General features: G+C 42.2%; 1 protein-coding gene across 5 annotated transcripts; it reads right to left on the reverse strand.

The window, feature by feature from the left end:
* Positions 1-519: 519 nt before the first annotated feature.
* Positions 520-5,745, reverse strand: LOC147882144 (protein DETOXIFICATION 16-like). Of its 5 annotated transcripts, XM_087402047.1 has the most exons (10): positions 5,151-5,609; positions 4,586-4,989; positions 3,801-4,345; positions 3,388-3,474; positions 3,228-3,284; positions 2,879-3,117; positions 2,507-2,625; positions 2,042-2,128; positions 1,726-1,806; positions 527-1,288 (listed from the first exon to the last, which is right to left on the reverse strand). In XM_087402047.1, the coding sequence occupies exons 1-9, from the start codon at positions 5,239-5,241 to the stop codon at positions 1,741-1,743; spliced, it is 1,695 nt and encodes a 564-aa protein (XP_087258173.1). In that variant the 5' UTR covers positions 5,242-5,609; the 3' UTR covers positions 527-1,288; positions 1,726-1,740. The 5 variants fall into 5 exon arrangements, with proteins under 5 accessions (XP_087258176.1, XP_087258174.1, XP_087258175.1 ...); XM_087402048.1 differs by lacking the exon at positions 2,507-2,625 and having other exon boundaries at positions 523-1,288; positions 5,151-5,745; XM_087402049.1 differs by lacking the exons at positions 1,726-1,806; positions 2,042-2,128 and having other exon boundaries at positions 524-1,288; positions 5,151-5,608.
* Positions 5,746-13,782: the final 8,037 nt, after the last annotated feature.

Raw genomic sequence — 13,782 nt, forward strand, 5'->3', positions numbered from 1 at the left:
CCATCTAATTCAAAGGCTCAGATTAGCATTGAGCTGGAATCAGACTGTAATAACAATGACTTTGCATGGGGGACCATTGAGCTCACAGGCTTAGATTAGCATTCAATTGGTTTATCAGACTGTAATAATAATAGTTTAGAATGAGAACTATTGTTATTACAGCCTGATGAACCAACTCAATGCTAATATGATGTCCTGTTTTGATCTTTCCTTTCTTTAGTTGACTGTAATAACAATGACTTCGCATGAGGGGCCGTCTAGTTCACAAGCCGCCCAAATTAGCATTGAGTCGGGATTAGACTGTAATTACAATGACTTTTCATGAGGGACCATCTAACTCGCACGGTCAGATTAGCATTAAGCTGGAGATGTCTCGACTATAAGAACATATCAAACTGTTAGAATTTTTCAATGACCGAGAAATTCTCTCGTGGCAACCATCTAATCTCATGTTTTGGCTAGACAATGATGTATATGACCGCCTACGCTAGGCTGGGCTACCAGCAAAGCTGGGTGTATGTACTACCACCACTCCTCCCCCCTCATCGCATTGAATTATTATGATCTTGGCTCCGATGATTGAGGAATTCTCCCATGGTAACCATCTAATCGCTCATCATGGCTAGACGATGATGTAAATGACTGCCTAAGCTAGGCTAGGCTACCAGTAAGCTCGGTGCATGTGCCACCACTCCTCCCCCCTCTTCCTATTAAATTATCATGATCTTGGCTCTAATGACCAAGAAATTCTAGCATGGCAACCATTTAATCGCATGTCATGGCTAGACGATGATGTAGATGATCACTGCCAATAAAAGAAATTCAAATAGGAACATAAGAATCAAAATCATAAATTTTGAATATGTATATGGTAATCTCAATAAACATAAGACTACTCGAGAGTTGACATTTTCTTCAAGTTGAAATGTCAACCTATATGAAGTAGTATGGGAACTCCACAAGTTAAAATCTCAAGCTTCAACTCTTATGTAAAGAAGTATGAGAACTTCACATGCATGGTGTAAGACTAATGAGAGTAGTCCAATCTATTGACATTCATAAATACTTCTTCACTCATTAAGTAGAATTCCAATGGCATTTCTTGCAAAGGGTGAGCACTCTAGACCTCAAAAAATGTTGTAGATGGACTAATGTGGGACTTATGCACCTCCAAACATGGAATGAACATTTCCTTACTGGAATCTCTTGTGAAAAAGTTTGGACCTCAAAGGTATGGGAAAGAGTATATCCTTTTCATACTTCATGATATCACCTACCAATAGCAAGCCTGCAAAAATCACATAAAAGAATTAGCAATACTTAAACAAGGGACCGTTATAATAATATTGAAACCATAAAAGAAATATTAAGTAAATTTCCAACCAATGAAGGAGCACATCATGTCCATTACCATTACCTTACCTTTCTTAAGCACCCATCTTAGGCTATGAATGTTTATTTTTGAAGTACTCACTTTTACCTAGGATGGAATATTAGGAATACATTCTCTCTTTATATTTTTAATACTTTTTTAGGACCAAGCCTATCCTAAGGCTAGGTCTCAAACATGACTTCGTTTTCTTACCTTCTAAATCTTCCAAATGTGTACTCTAAATTCAATAATTAACCAGTGGTAAAGAATTCCTCTAGCACCACCATTTGAAGTGGAAATGTGTCTGGCTACGATTTTGAAATACAAAACCTAGAATAATAGACATATCTTACCTATGACGATGTAGTTTAATGTAGCAAGAATGGATCTTCCAAGTTTGAAGGTGACTCGATACGTGCCCTTGCACCACGTGCCTATTAGGAAAAAATTATGTGGGTCAAAATCAATCAAAAAGGTCACATAAAAACTTAAGGAGATAGGAGCTCTCTCTCTGAGAGAGAGAGAGAGAGAGAGAGAGAGAGAGAGAGGAGGGGGGGGTGGGGTGAGGGGGGAACAATAGTATATATGATGGATATTCTAAGGCTTTTGCCAAAACAAAAGCAAATCTTGCCAAACATGTAGATGAATCTAGATTCTATGGTCACATACTTCCTTCTCCCAATTTGTCACCCATGTAATGCTTCCAAGAGCAACAACTTGCATGAATGGAGCACAAATTACCGTCACCCATAATCCCTAGAAGGTGAAACACAAGGCGTTAGCTACAAGCTACAATAACGTAGTGTTTCCCAAGCTTATTATCATCATGGTATAGAAAGGAGAGGAGTTCTCGCAAGGAAACAATAAAAATTCCGTCTCTTTGCGTATGTTTTAATTGAGATCATACATACAATTGCCAAACGGAATATTTACACTTATCCATCTCAACTTATGAAAGCTTCTCATCTGTCTTTCCCATATAGATCATATCCATTAGTACACTGAGTGGTGCGGTCTACGTTAATACCTTAAAGAAAATACGGACAAGAAAGAGCCACACCGTATTCCTAAGAAGATGTAATTGAACCGCATTGATGTGATTCTAATGCGACTAAGTATTAGTTGTAATTATACCTTCGCCTGCAAGGGGGTAAGAAAGCCTAAGCTGCAACCGATAGGCAAACCCACAACATAGAACGAGCCCAGATTAATGAAAGCTCCTAACTTTTGCCAGCCGCAGCCTCTTGCAACCCCTATAATTCACAAGCTGCAAGATCAATTCGACGCATGGGATGAAGAAAATCCTATAATACCCAAGGATTAAATCTTTGAAACCCATCATATCACTCTGCATGTGGTGTGTGTGTGTGTGTGTGTGTGTGTGTGTGTGGCTGAGAGAGAGGACAAAAGGCAAACCAACAAAGTATTATCCATGTTCAGAGAATGCATATCTGTGTGCCTGCGTTTGTTGTGTGAAAATCAGCATCAAATCACACCATCAGGTACCTGAGAGGACTGCCTGTGTGCTGTCGAAGAAGGATGAGACAGCAAGAAGAGGCAGCATTGTCGCTACATACATGATCACGTTCTCATCGTTGCTGAAAGCTCGTCCTAATACATTTCGAAGTAACACGTACATCACCGAGACAACGCAGGCCTGGCTTACGGTAAGACCAATTGCCACTCGCACAGCTCCCCGAGCTCCTTGCGGCCGGCCTGCTCCTAACTCGTTTGAGACCCTCGTGCTGATTTAGACAAGTACAGGGAATCAGTCGATCTTCATTCATTCATCGGAACTATCGACAGCTAAGTTTGATTGCTGTTGTAAAAGCCTTCCCAATCGTTTAGCACTAACCTTGCCGCAGCACTCAGGCCAAATGGTATCATGAAAGTCATCATTGCGGTATTGAGGCTGTGGTAGGAAACCGAAAGGGAGTCAGAGATTTTCACTGCCTTTCAAACAACACACATTCGTGCCACACAGATCAATGAGCGTGATTTTTCAATGGACGAACCATATGGCAAGGGTTGACGTTTGGAGCTCAGGATTGGGCAATAAACCCGAGAGCAGGACTAGAAATTCATAGCACCACCACTCTAAACTGCAATTCCAAGCATCACGAAGTTAGGACTGGAATAGTCTAAAAGATGCAGGCAGCTCCATGCATGCCTCCAAATACCAGCCTATTTTCTTCCGACCGCATTCTGAAGATTGGCAACTGTAAAACTTCTCTCTAGGATTTGCAATTGTTTTCTAACCGATGCATAACCAACTAAGAAGGGCACAATCCAACTTGCAGAATGATTAAAAGCCTTTCGGAAGTCGGTTCAAACCGACTCATTTCTCCAATCCGTGATGATAAGAGCTTTGCGACTATTGCAACAGTGGATAAACATGACTAGAGAGGGGTATCCGGAAGCTGCACACCAGACCATTGCAGCGGACGGTACTGCCAGCTTGACAAAGTCTGTCAATTCATGCAAGACCTCCCAAGACAATGGAGTCCGAGTCTTTCCACATTTGCTCGAGAATCTTACATAGGTAGACAGCAAGCATACGTTGATCCAGTTCGAGATGCTTGTTGCGAGTGCAGCTCCTCGGTTTCCCAGACCTGTTCTGTAAACTAGCAACCAGCATAGAGGTATATGGCACAATGCTGCGACACAGTAGGATAGGACCATAGGGAGAACAAGGCTTTGTGTCTGTAAGAACCGTTGAAGAGGTTGGGCGGTAGCATAGGCGAACAAGCTTGGTATTAACCAACGGGCATACGTGCCAGCTTCCATGGATATGTCTTCGTCTTGTCCAAGGGCCAGTAAAATCTTCCCTGCGCTCCCATAGATAAACGCAAGAGGTATGGCTGTTGCGTTTAGCACAATCAAAGCTCGTTGCAAGTACAATCCCATCCTACGATACTGCTTTGCTCCGTAAGACTGTCCACAAAGTGTTTCTAACGTACTTCCCATACCCATCTGTTATACAATCATGAGTAAAAGCGCATCAGGAACCTTGCTGGTTTCTCGATGCTCCTTACGTTAAACTTTCCAAACGCGTTTGACAATACTAGACATAGTATAAGAATCTCGCACTTTGAGGATTGAGCTAGAGTAGAATAACGATATGCTGCTGTAGAACGGAGCCCAAAGATGGGGCGGAACGTTGCAAGAATGTGCAGCTATAAAACGGAGCGTGAAGAGAGAGAAAGAGCTTACCATTACGCACACGCCCGTAACGTTAGCGAGAGATGTGGCTAAGGACGACCCGGAGAGAACAAGCTCACCTAAGTGACCCACGAACATGATCGAAATGACCTGAATAGCGGACTGCAAAGCGTTCACACAAATCATAGGGCCAGCCAGGTAGCACTGGAGCTTCAACTCCTTAAAATCCAGGCAGTTGGAGAGCCTTGCACTAGCTGTGGACTCAAGCTGCAGCTCGCCATCAGCAGTTTCTACGGTATTCCTCTGCTCATTAAGGTCTGGTGCTTCACCCATGGCGGCAGGTGCTCGAGCTAATGATGGTCGGAAAATGTGCGAGAAGAGAATGGAATACAAATGTGGGCATCCCCGAGGTCGCAGTTGAGAATATAGCTTGTCATTGAACACGAATCTCAGAGCTGCCCCACATTCAGCATCACTTCCAAGTCAGCTTGCCGTGTGGATGGGAAACCACAATCAGCTTGTAAAGTAGGTCGGAGACGGGATCATCTGCGAAGAATCAGTTCTACTTAACCGCTCGCGATCGGGGTTGAGACTCGATAAAATCTCAATGCCTTACCTGCAAATTCTGAGCTCCTACTTAGACGGCCATCTTGCCACCGGTGTCCATCCAATATTTCCAAACGGGAACCGATGACCCTTGAACGCATCAAAGTCTCAACTCCAAGAGCTTCCTTAATGCTAATCAAATTCTGGTCCTAGACATAGGAGCTCAAAATTTGTAATCGAATAGGTGCCCATGAGGAACTTTAAAGGGGAGATTTATTAGATAAGAGGCGACGAGGGCACGATTAGCCTTAGTGCGAAGAAAGATAAATCACCATTCAGGATTTCAAGAAGGTTGGAGGATTCGGGATTCGAGAATGTTCTGGCCGCCCTGAGTGTATATATATTAGAGCAGAGGGAGAGGGGGAGGGAGACGAGAGGGAGAGAGGGAGAAAGGAAGGAGAGGGGCAGGCAAAGGGGGAAGAGGGGTCTGAAAGGGGGAAGGGTGGAGAGAGAGTGGATGGAGGGTGAGAGGCGCAGTAGAGGGAGAGGTAGAGCGGCTTAATAGGGAGAGCTTAGCTTATGAATCCCCACAGCAATTGACAAAGAGTGAGAACAGCAGAATAGATTCTCTCTAGATATATATATTTGTAAGTGAAGGGCAGGGAATTCGCACTCAATCTTCGGTGGTGCTCGAAGTACAAAAGAAATCGTGTCTGTGTATTCTGGAAAATCATGCATAAGAGCCCATGGGAATTACAAATGCATTCGATGAGTTCAGAGTTGCACAGAAAACGTGGATGAGATTGAAACTTGATGTATAACTGAGGACTATTGATTAGGAATAATACTATACAATTGATATTTACGTGCAGACTTTTTCAGCACGCGCTTGCTACACGACAAGTGTATCGAACTTTATGTTAATAAAAAGGCCAAGCTCACGTGAATGTGTATCACCAAAACGAGTCCCATCCTCCCACGCCACCCCAAAAAGTCCTCATTTGGGTTAAATCTAATAGGTTACCCTCCCCAAGGCCATTCACGTGGCTTAATGAACCATGGTCGGACTTTCCTAAGACGAAAGTCCTTGGAGTCCTCGTGGCCTCCACCACTCGCCGTATTCCAAGGACTTTCCTCCACCATGGCCCATTCCCCTATACTTCGAAAACAACAACCTCCTCACATCACCAAAGAAGATTCTCCCATCACATATCCCTCCCTTTATCCCACTAGCCCCACCTTCCTACATGTCTTACCTCCACCATCCTTGAAGAGGTTACCTTTTATCATCTTTATTCTCCACGAGGACATTAACTCGTTTACTACGGGTTAGCACTCCACCATTAAATTTTTTTCAAATTGAATCTCGGTAACATTACATACATCTCTCTCTCTCTCTCTCTCTCTCTCTCTCTTGACACACACACATATACATATATATACATATCTATATATATATATGTATATATACATACATGTAGAGTGTATGTATGTACACACACACACACACACACACACATACATATAGTCCTCATTAAAAGAACACAATGATACAAAACAAAGTATTAAGGCTTCCAACTCAATATGAAAATCAAAATGGTACACATAACTGCAAATCCATATACAAAAAGATATAGTACATCTTCCCTAATGAAAGGATGACATAGATCTCCCCTCTACAATATAAGATCCACTAATAAAAAAGACACCGTCTATGTAGTATTTTGAGAGTACGTCGTCAATGCCTATACTCTAAACTTCCAGTGATGCGACTTGTACCTACACAAGTTTTTAAAAAAAGATTAAGAATAATATATGTTGAATAAAAAAGTAATTGTATGTTCATTGATGCAATATTAGGACTTACTTTCGTGCACTGGTGGTCGCCTAATAAGCCTCAAAAAGCAATAAATGTAATCATTATTTGAGACCCTTAAAAAAACATGACAAGGCCCATGTAGTCTGTTTCCTAAGCAAGATATAGAGATGGTTGTCGACCGACAAGTCCAGTAGCTCTATGAGCATTCTATAAAACCCAAGGGAAAGATACTCCCCTCAAAAAACCCAATCATGGATGCCAAACTTTAATACAAACAGTCCATCTTGAATGAACTTATAGAAAAAACAATAGCCTAACTATTAAGTAGTTACGTACTTGGGACCATTGCAGCAGAGTGTCGTAAACATAAGGATATTGGCATCTGAGTTGTATTTCAAAAGGTCAAGTTTTAGCTTTTAAGATACATACATGTAAATCCATATACAAAGGACCAAGATAGAAAATTATGCTAACTCCTAAATCTAGGTGAAATAATTTACACCTCATAAGTAAATAACGAAATAGTATGGTCATACTTTGTATTGAACAGTGGCACACTCTAGAAAGGCGACAATGATACTCACATCATGTTGTTCTTGCACCTATAGAACTTCCTTATATATACGACATTTGTAGTACAAGTCAGGACTCTTTGAATCCTCAAGGTTGGTCTCGTATACATTATGTTGAATAAATACATTAACAACATCCGATGATCGCACATGTGAGAAAGCCACATATAATTACCCTTAACTAAACACCGGTGTTGCGAAGTATAATCCTAGAACAGACATTGTTTGACACTATGATTTGTTTATGGTCATGTCGAATGAGAAATTGCCTTCTTTTCATCTCAAAGGGAAGTTGCAAATTACTTGGAATAAACATTATCTCTGGAATAAAACATTGTCCTCGATATTAGTTCTAGTAATAATTTCTTCCCCTAGCACCTTTGTGTGAAACTCTTTGCATATTAATTGAGTCCCATTGCACAAACCCTTTCAAGGATCCAGATTATGCAACAACATGATTGGGGCATACCATCCTATGAGATGGGTACCAACCACCAAGATCTAGGCTATTTAGCTACCGTGTTCCATATAAAAATGAGTCTGCATCTGAATCATTTACTGAATCTGCGCTTAAATACTGTTTGTCATCCCCAAGCATCGCATCCAGTGTAGGACTATTGATTGCACCGACGTCAAGGTTTTGAGGTGCCAGGATAGCATGCTCCCATAAATATACTACATAGTCCACAATTCTTGGAAGGCCTCTATAAACCCATTCAATACAGCCTCGCATGGAGTTTGTCTCTAAATGTAATTTTTCTAGAATTACAACCTTACCTTCTTGCATTTCTCTATTTATTCCATTGCCTATATCTAGAACCCACTATATGAATTTGAGATGAAGTTGTGCTCTGTTGAGTTGTCATTATTTTGAAGAACACGCATATTTTGTGTGAGCCTCAAGACTTTTGTATATTTCCAAATTTTTGAATGGCACAATGCAGCATTGACAATGTCCTCTCGGCCTGCCTTTGGAACCATTGGCAACACTTGTCTAAAATCTCCCCCCAATAGCACCACCTTTCCACCAAAAAGTTGATCACTAGACACGATATCTTGCAACATCCGGTCCAATTCTTCAAAGGCATAGCAATGAGTCATACGCGCCTCATCCCATATTGTTGGCTTGGCTACCTTCAAAACATTTGCAAGGTGGCTGTTAACCCTAATATTGCATGTCCTAGTGGCATGCAGGACGAGTGCAGGACTAATTGTATCTTGAAGCGTGAGTATGTCATGTGGGCAATTGGCTAATAGCAATGCTACAATGCCAGAAGATGCACATGCTGAAACAGTGTGTCCCTCACCATGTAGCGAAGAGAGAAAAGTTATAGGGAAAGGTCTTTCCAGATCCTGCTCAGCCATCAAGGAAAAACACCCCATGAGCCTTTGCACATGTTGTCACCAAAATTTGTTCAAAGGAAGCCCAATTGCAATTATTTAAAGCTCTTTCCATATCTTGAGCAATTCGCGCTTGTTGCCCCCCATCGAACATTCTCTCTTCTTGCAATAAACCATTTATGACTCAAAAAAGATGATCTGTCCATCGTAGGCAACCCATCAAAATTTGATAACCTTCATCCATGCTACTGAAGATTGTGCTCTAAATGCAATAGGGATAGCTTTACTGCCATTGCCTGACGTCCGATCAATTATATTATCCATAGTTGATTCAAATGCATTGAAAAAATCATTCGAAAGTGTTGAAGGGAATTTCTCCCACAAAAGGCCAAGACATGCAGGCTCACAAAAGACCACAATTGCCACAAACAAGTGTCTCAATTGTGCACTATTTTGATCAAATGTAGCCTCCTACATAAAAATAAACACTTTTTGTCACTTTCCAATAGACCTCTAGCTATGCACGATGCCTTGAAAGAAGGATAAAGGTGTCTAGAAAATGTGTGCAGGTCATCATATGACTTGTACCCTTGCAAACATTTAGTAACACATGCATAGAATATTGATCATCGAGTAGATGGAGAAACATTATACATTCAACTGATGCTATTTCTTGTCTTTCTTTTAGTTCGTTTCTTACCGGTCTTGCTCCAAACCCAGCCACCTTGAAAATCACCATAAAGTAGATTGTTTGCTTCGGGTTGTAGCTCAATGCATTTGAACCATTCTATAAGGGGGGTTTTTCTATTTTGTTACCTATCCACTATATTCTACAAATCATCATCATCTTGAAATATCACACTATTTAGCATAGGAAGATAAAGTTGCAATCTTTGAGCCTAGGGCTTTTCATCATGCATGTCATACTCATAAATCTGCCAACATTGTCATGCTTCCGATGCTGACACATAATGTGCATCTAAATACCTGTTGATCTCATAAATGACTCCATCATTTGAGTTGTGCAATGCCCTTGCCCATTCACAGGGTTTGTCATCTGCATCCTGATTGTTGCTCTATCATGACCCTTATGAGAGTGCTCTCAACGGAAGCAAGAACGGAAGAAGGAGAGAGAGAGAGACAAAGAGCCACACAAGTTTTGGTGGGTGCAGAACCACCCTAATCTTCTTTTTCATTCATTTATATGTGTGTTTGAGTATTGTACATAACCGGGGTTAAGGCACAGTGACCTTTAACCCCCACAACCTCCCACTTAAAGGACAATGTGCCTTTAAGAGAGAACAACTAGTGAGCATACTATCCAATGCCCATCAATACATGACAATACTCAAACCACTGACTAGGTAGACTCTTCGTCAGCATATCTGCAGGGTTATCATCTGTATGAACCTTGACAAGCTCTATGCGCTTGTCCTCAAGTACCTCCCTGATGAAATGGTACCTGACCTCAATGTGTTTGGTCTTTGCATGAAAGACCGGATTCCATGCTAGCTGAATAGCACTCATGGAATCACTATGCAATGTCGGTACACCTGTATGAATCCCCAAATCTCCCACTAGCCGATCAAGCCATATAGCCTCCTTGCAACCCTCTGTGGCCAACATACTCAGCCTCTGTGGTAGACAAAGCAACGCACTTCTGTGCGCGAGACATCCACGACACTGCACCACCTGCAAGGTGAACACATAACCAGAAGTTGATCTCCTACTATCCACATGCCCTGCATAGTCTGAATCTGTGTACCCAAGTACATGCATGTCTCCTTTACCAAAGCAAATGCACATCTCCTTGGTACCCTTCATGTACCTCATGATGCACTTAACTGCCTCCCAATGCCTCTTTCCTGGATTAGCCATATACCGGCTAACAACTCCCACTGCAAATGCAATGTCTGGTCTAGTAGCTATCATAGCATACATAAGACTCCCAACTGCTGATGCATAAGGAACCTTGGCCATCATGGCCCTCTCCTCATCTGATTTGGGACTATCTGTATGACTCAGTTTCACATATGGAGGCAATGGAGTACTCACTGCCTTCCCCCCCTCCATATTGAAACGCTGCAATACTTTTGTAACATACTCTTTTTGTGAAAGCCAAAGGAGTTTCCTACTCCGATCACGCATGATGCGCATACCAAGAATATGACCTGCAAATCCCAAATCCTTCATATCAAAGGCCTCATGCAACTTGGCCTTTAATGCATCTAGCTCATAAGTATTCTTGCTAGCCAATAGCATATCATCCACATATAGTGTCAAGATTATCAGGCTATTATCCTTAGCCCTTTTAGTGTAGAGGCAGTGATCAATTTCACTCCTTCTAAAACCCTGGGACCGAATGAAAGCATCAAACTTCTGATACCATTCTCTAGGTGCTTGCTTAAGACCATAGAGACTCTTCTTTAGCTTGCAAACTAAATGCTCTTTGCCCTTTTCTTCAAAGCCTTCCGGCTGCACCATGTAAATTTCCTCATGCAAATCCCCATGCAAGAAAGCTGTCTTGACATCCATTTGCATAAGCTCCATATCCTCTACTGCCACTAGTCCAAGCATGCATCTAAGTGTGGTCATCTTCACAACCGGAGAGAATATCTCATCAAAGTCCACACCCTTCTCTTGCTTGAACCCTTTAGCAACCAAACGGGCCTTGTACCTAGGCACATCATCACCTGTGACCTTCATTTTGTAGACCCATTTACATGGCAATGCTTTCTTTCCATGTGGCAAAGAAACCAAGTCCCAAGTCTTATTCTTCATAAGTGAACTCATCTCTGATTGCATAGCATACTCCCACTTGCGTTTATCCTCACGCATCATAGCCTCTCTGAAGCAAGAAGGCTCCCCGCAATCAGTAAGCATCACATAGTCTACCCCTGGAACAAACCTATCAGGCGGTCTAGACACTCTAGATGATCTTCTCAAGGGCATTTCAGCTTGCTGTCCCACTTGCATATCAGCCACATTTGGCTCATCATTTCCACCAATAGATGATCCATCATCTACCCTTGATTGTATACCTGTGGGAGTACTTGGTTGTACCATTTCTTGCACATTTGGTGCATGGACAGCTTGCTGTCTATCAACATATGCAGGTGGATTCACATCCTGGAAAGTGATTCTCCTCATTTCCACATCCCTCATGGGTGCCTTATGCATCTTCTTCTCATTGAAGACCACATCATGGCTGCGTATGATCTTCTTTGCTTCTGGATCCCAAAGACGATAGCCCATCTCTCCACTTTCACCATAACCCAAAAAGATGCATTTCCTAGACTTAGGATCTAGCTTCTTTCGAAGCTCTTTTGGCACATGTGCATATGCCTCACACCCAAATATACGCAAATGAGAGTAAGAGGGCTTCTTGCCACTCCATGCCTCTTCAGGAATACCACCATCCAAACTCTTACTAGGTGATCTATTGATCACATGCACTGCAGTCTTCATTGCCTCAGCCCAAAAACCACCAGAAAGACTTGCATTGGAAAGCATGCATTGCAACCTTTCTTGAATGGTACGATTCATCTTTTCTGCAACTGGATTTTGCTCTGGAGTATGAGGGGATGTGAGCTCCCTCTTAATCCCACGTGTATCACAAAAATACTGAAAGTCATGAGAGAGATACTCTCCACCATTGTCAGTCCGTAGGCATTTAAGCGTTCTACCTGACTGATTCTCAACCAAGGCCAGCCATTTCTGAAATACCTGGAACACATCACTCTTCCGAGCTATAGCATAAGCCCACACTTTCCTAGTTGCATCATCAATGAATGTCACATAGTATTCAGCCCCGCCTAATGACCGTGTAGGCATGGGACCACATACGTCTGAATGCACCAAATCAAGCATTTCAAACTCTTTCTTTCCTTTTCTTTTATGGGCTGATTTAGTCTGCTTCCCATAGAGACAGTGCTCACAAAATTCAAAATCAGAGAAACTCAAATGCGGTACATAACCCAAACGGCATAAGAGTTTCATTCCATTCTGGCTCATGTGCCCCAATCTGCAATGCCACAAAGAAGTACTTGGCTGCTCGGTTATTGCAACAACATGATCAAATACCCCTGATACATGTAAGGGATACAAAGTCCCACACTTGGCACCCCTGGCCAAAAGCATAGAGCCCTTCTGAATTTTCCAACTCTGAAAGCCAAAAGTGGTGTGAAAACCAGCATCATCTAGCTGACCCACTGAAATAAGACTCTTGGTCAGCTTAGGCACATGTCTCACATGTTTTAAAACAAATGCAGACCCATTTGCAAAAGAAACTTTATGTCACCTGCTCCCACTATGTCACATGCATAGTCATTTCCAAGATGCACACAACCTGTCTTTCCACTATCATAAGTGGAGAACCATTCCCTATGGGGAGTAACATGGAATGAAGCACCAGAATCCAAAATCCAATCCTGGAAATATGCATCATCTGAAGTGGTAAGCAACTCTGCAGATAAAGTAGACATGAAGAGAACATCATTGTCACTATCATGTGTGACTGCATTGATCTCCTCGATCTTCACTTTTCCTTTGTCCTCCCTTGGACTCTCTTCCTTTTGATTTGCACCCCAATTTGCATTCTTTTTCTTATCCTTTTGCTCTCTTTTCAGCTTGTAGCAATCCTTTTTCATATGGCCCTTCTTGCCACAGTGGTAACACTCAATGTTCCGTGCCCTGGATTTGCTACGAGACTTCCCTCTTTCTTGGGACTTCCCCCTGAACTGTGATCTACCCCTTTGCACATTTAAGGCTGCATCCTGCTTGTTGCCATCCATAGACTTCCGTCTAATCTCCTCGGCCAACAAGCTACCCACAACATCATCAAATTTCAGCACTCCACCAGGTGCAGAGTTACTGACAGCTGTACGGAAGGTATCCCATGAGGATGGCAATGAACATAAGAGAAATATTGCCTTAGTCTCCGCATCAAAATTCATCTTTAGAGCCTGAAG

The sequence above is a fragment of the Dipteris shenzhenensis genome, chromosome 30 (assembly GCF_047967505.1).
Source record: "Dipteris shenzhenensis isolate YYH24624 ecotype China chromosome 30, Dip_SZ_1.0, whole genome shotgun sequence".
Taxonomy (NCBI): domain Eukaryota; kingdom Viridiplantae; phylum Streptophyta; class Polypodiopsida; order Gleicheniales; family Dipteridaceae; genus Dipteris; species Dipteris shenzhenensis.

Bases quoted from the DNA above. Each gene is read 5' to 3' on its own strand.
- LOC147882144 (XM_087402047.1), bottom strand. From the start codon at position 5,241: ATGCGTTCAAGGGTCATCGGTTCCCGTTTGGAAATATTGGATGGACAC. The intron at 2,626-2,878 runs GTACCTGATGGT...TGTGAATTATAG, and splicing joins CACACAGGCAGTCCTCTCAG to GGGTTGCAAGAGGCTGCGGC. The intron at 1,807-2,041 runs GTATGTGACCAT...TTTTCCTAATAG, and splicing joins TGACAAATTGGGAGAAGGAA to GCACGTGGTGCAAGGGCACG.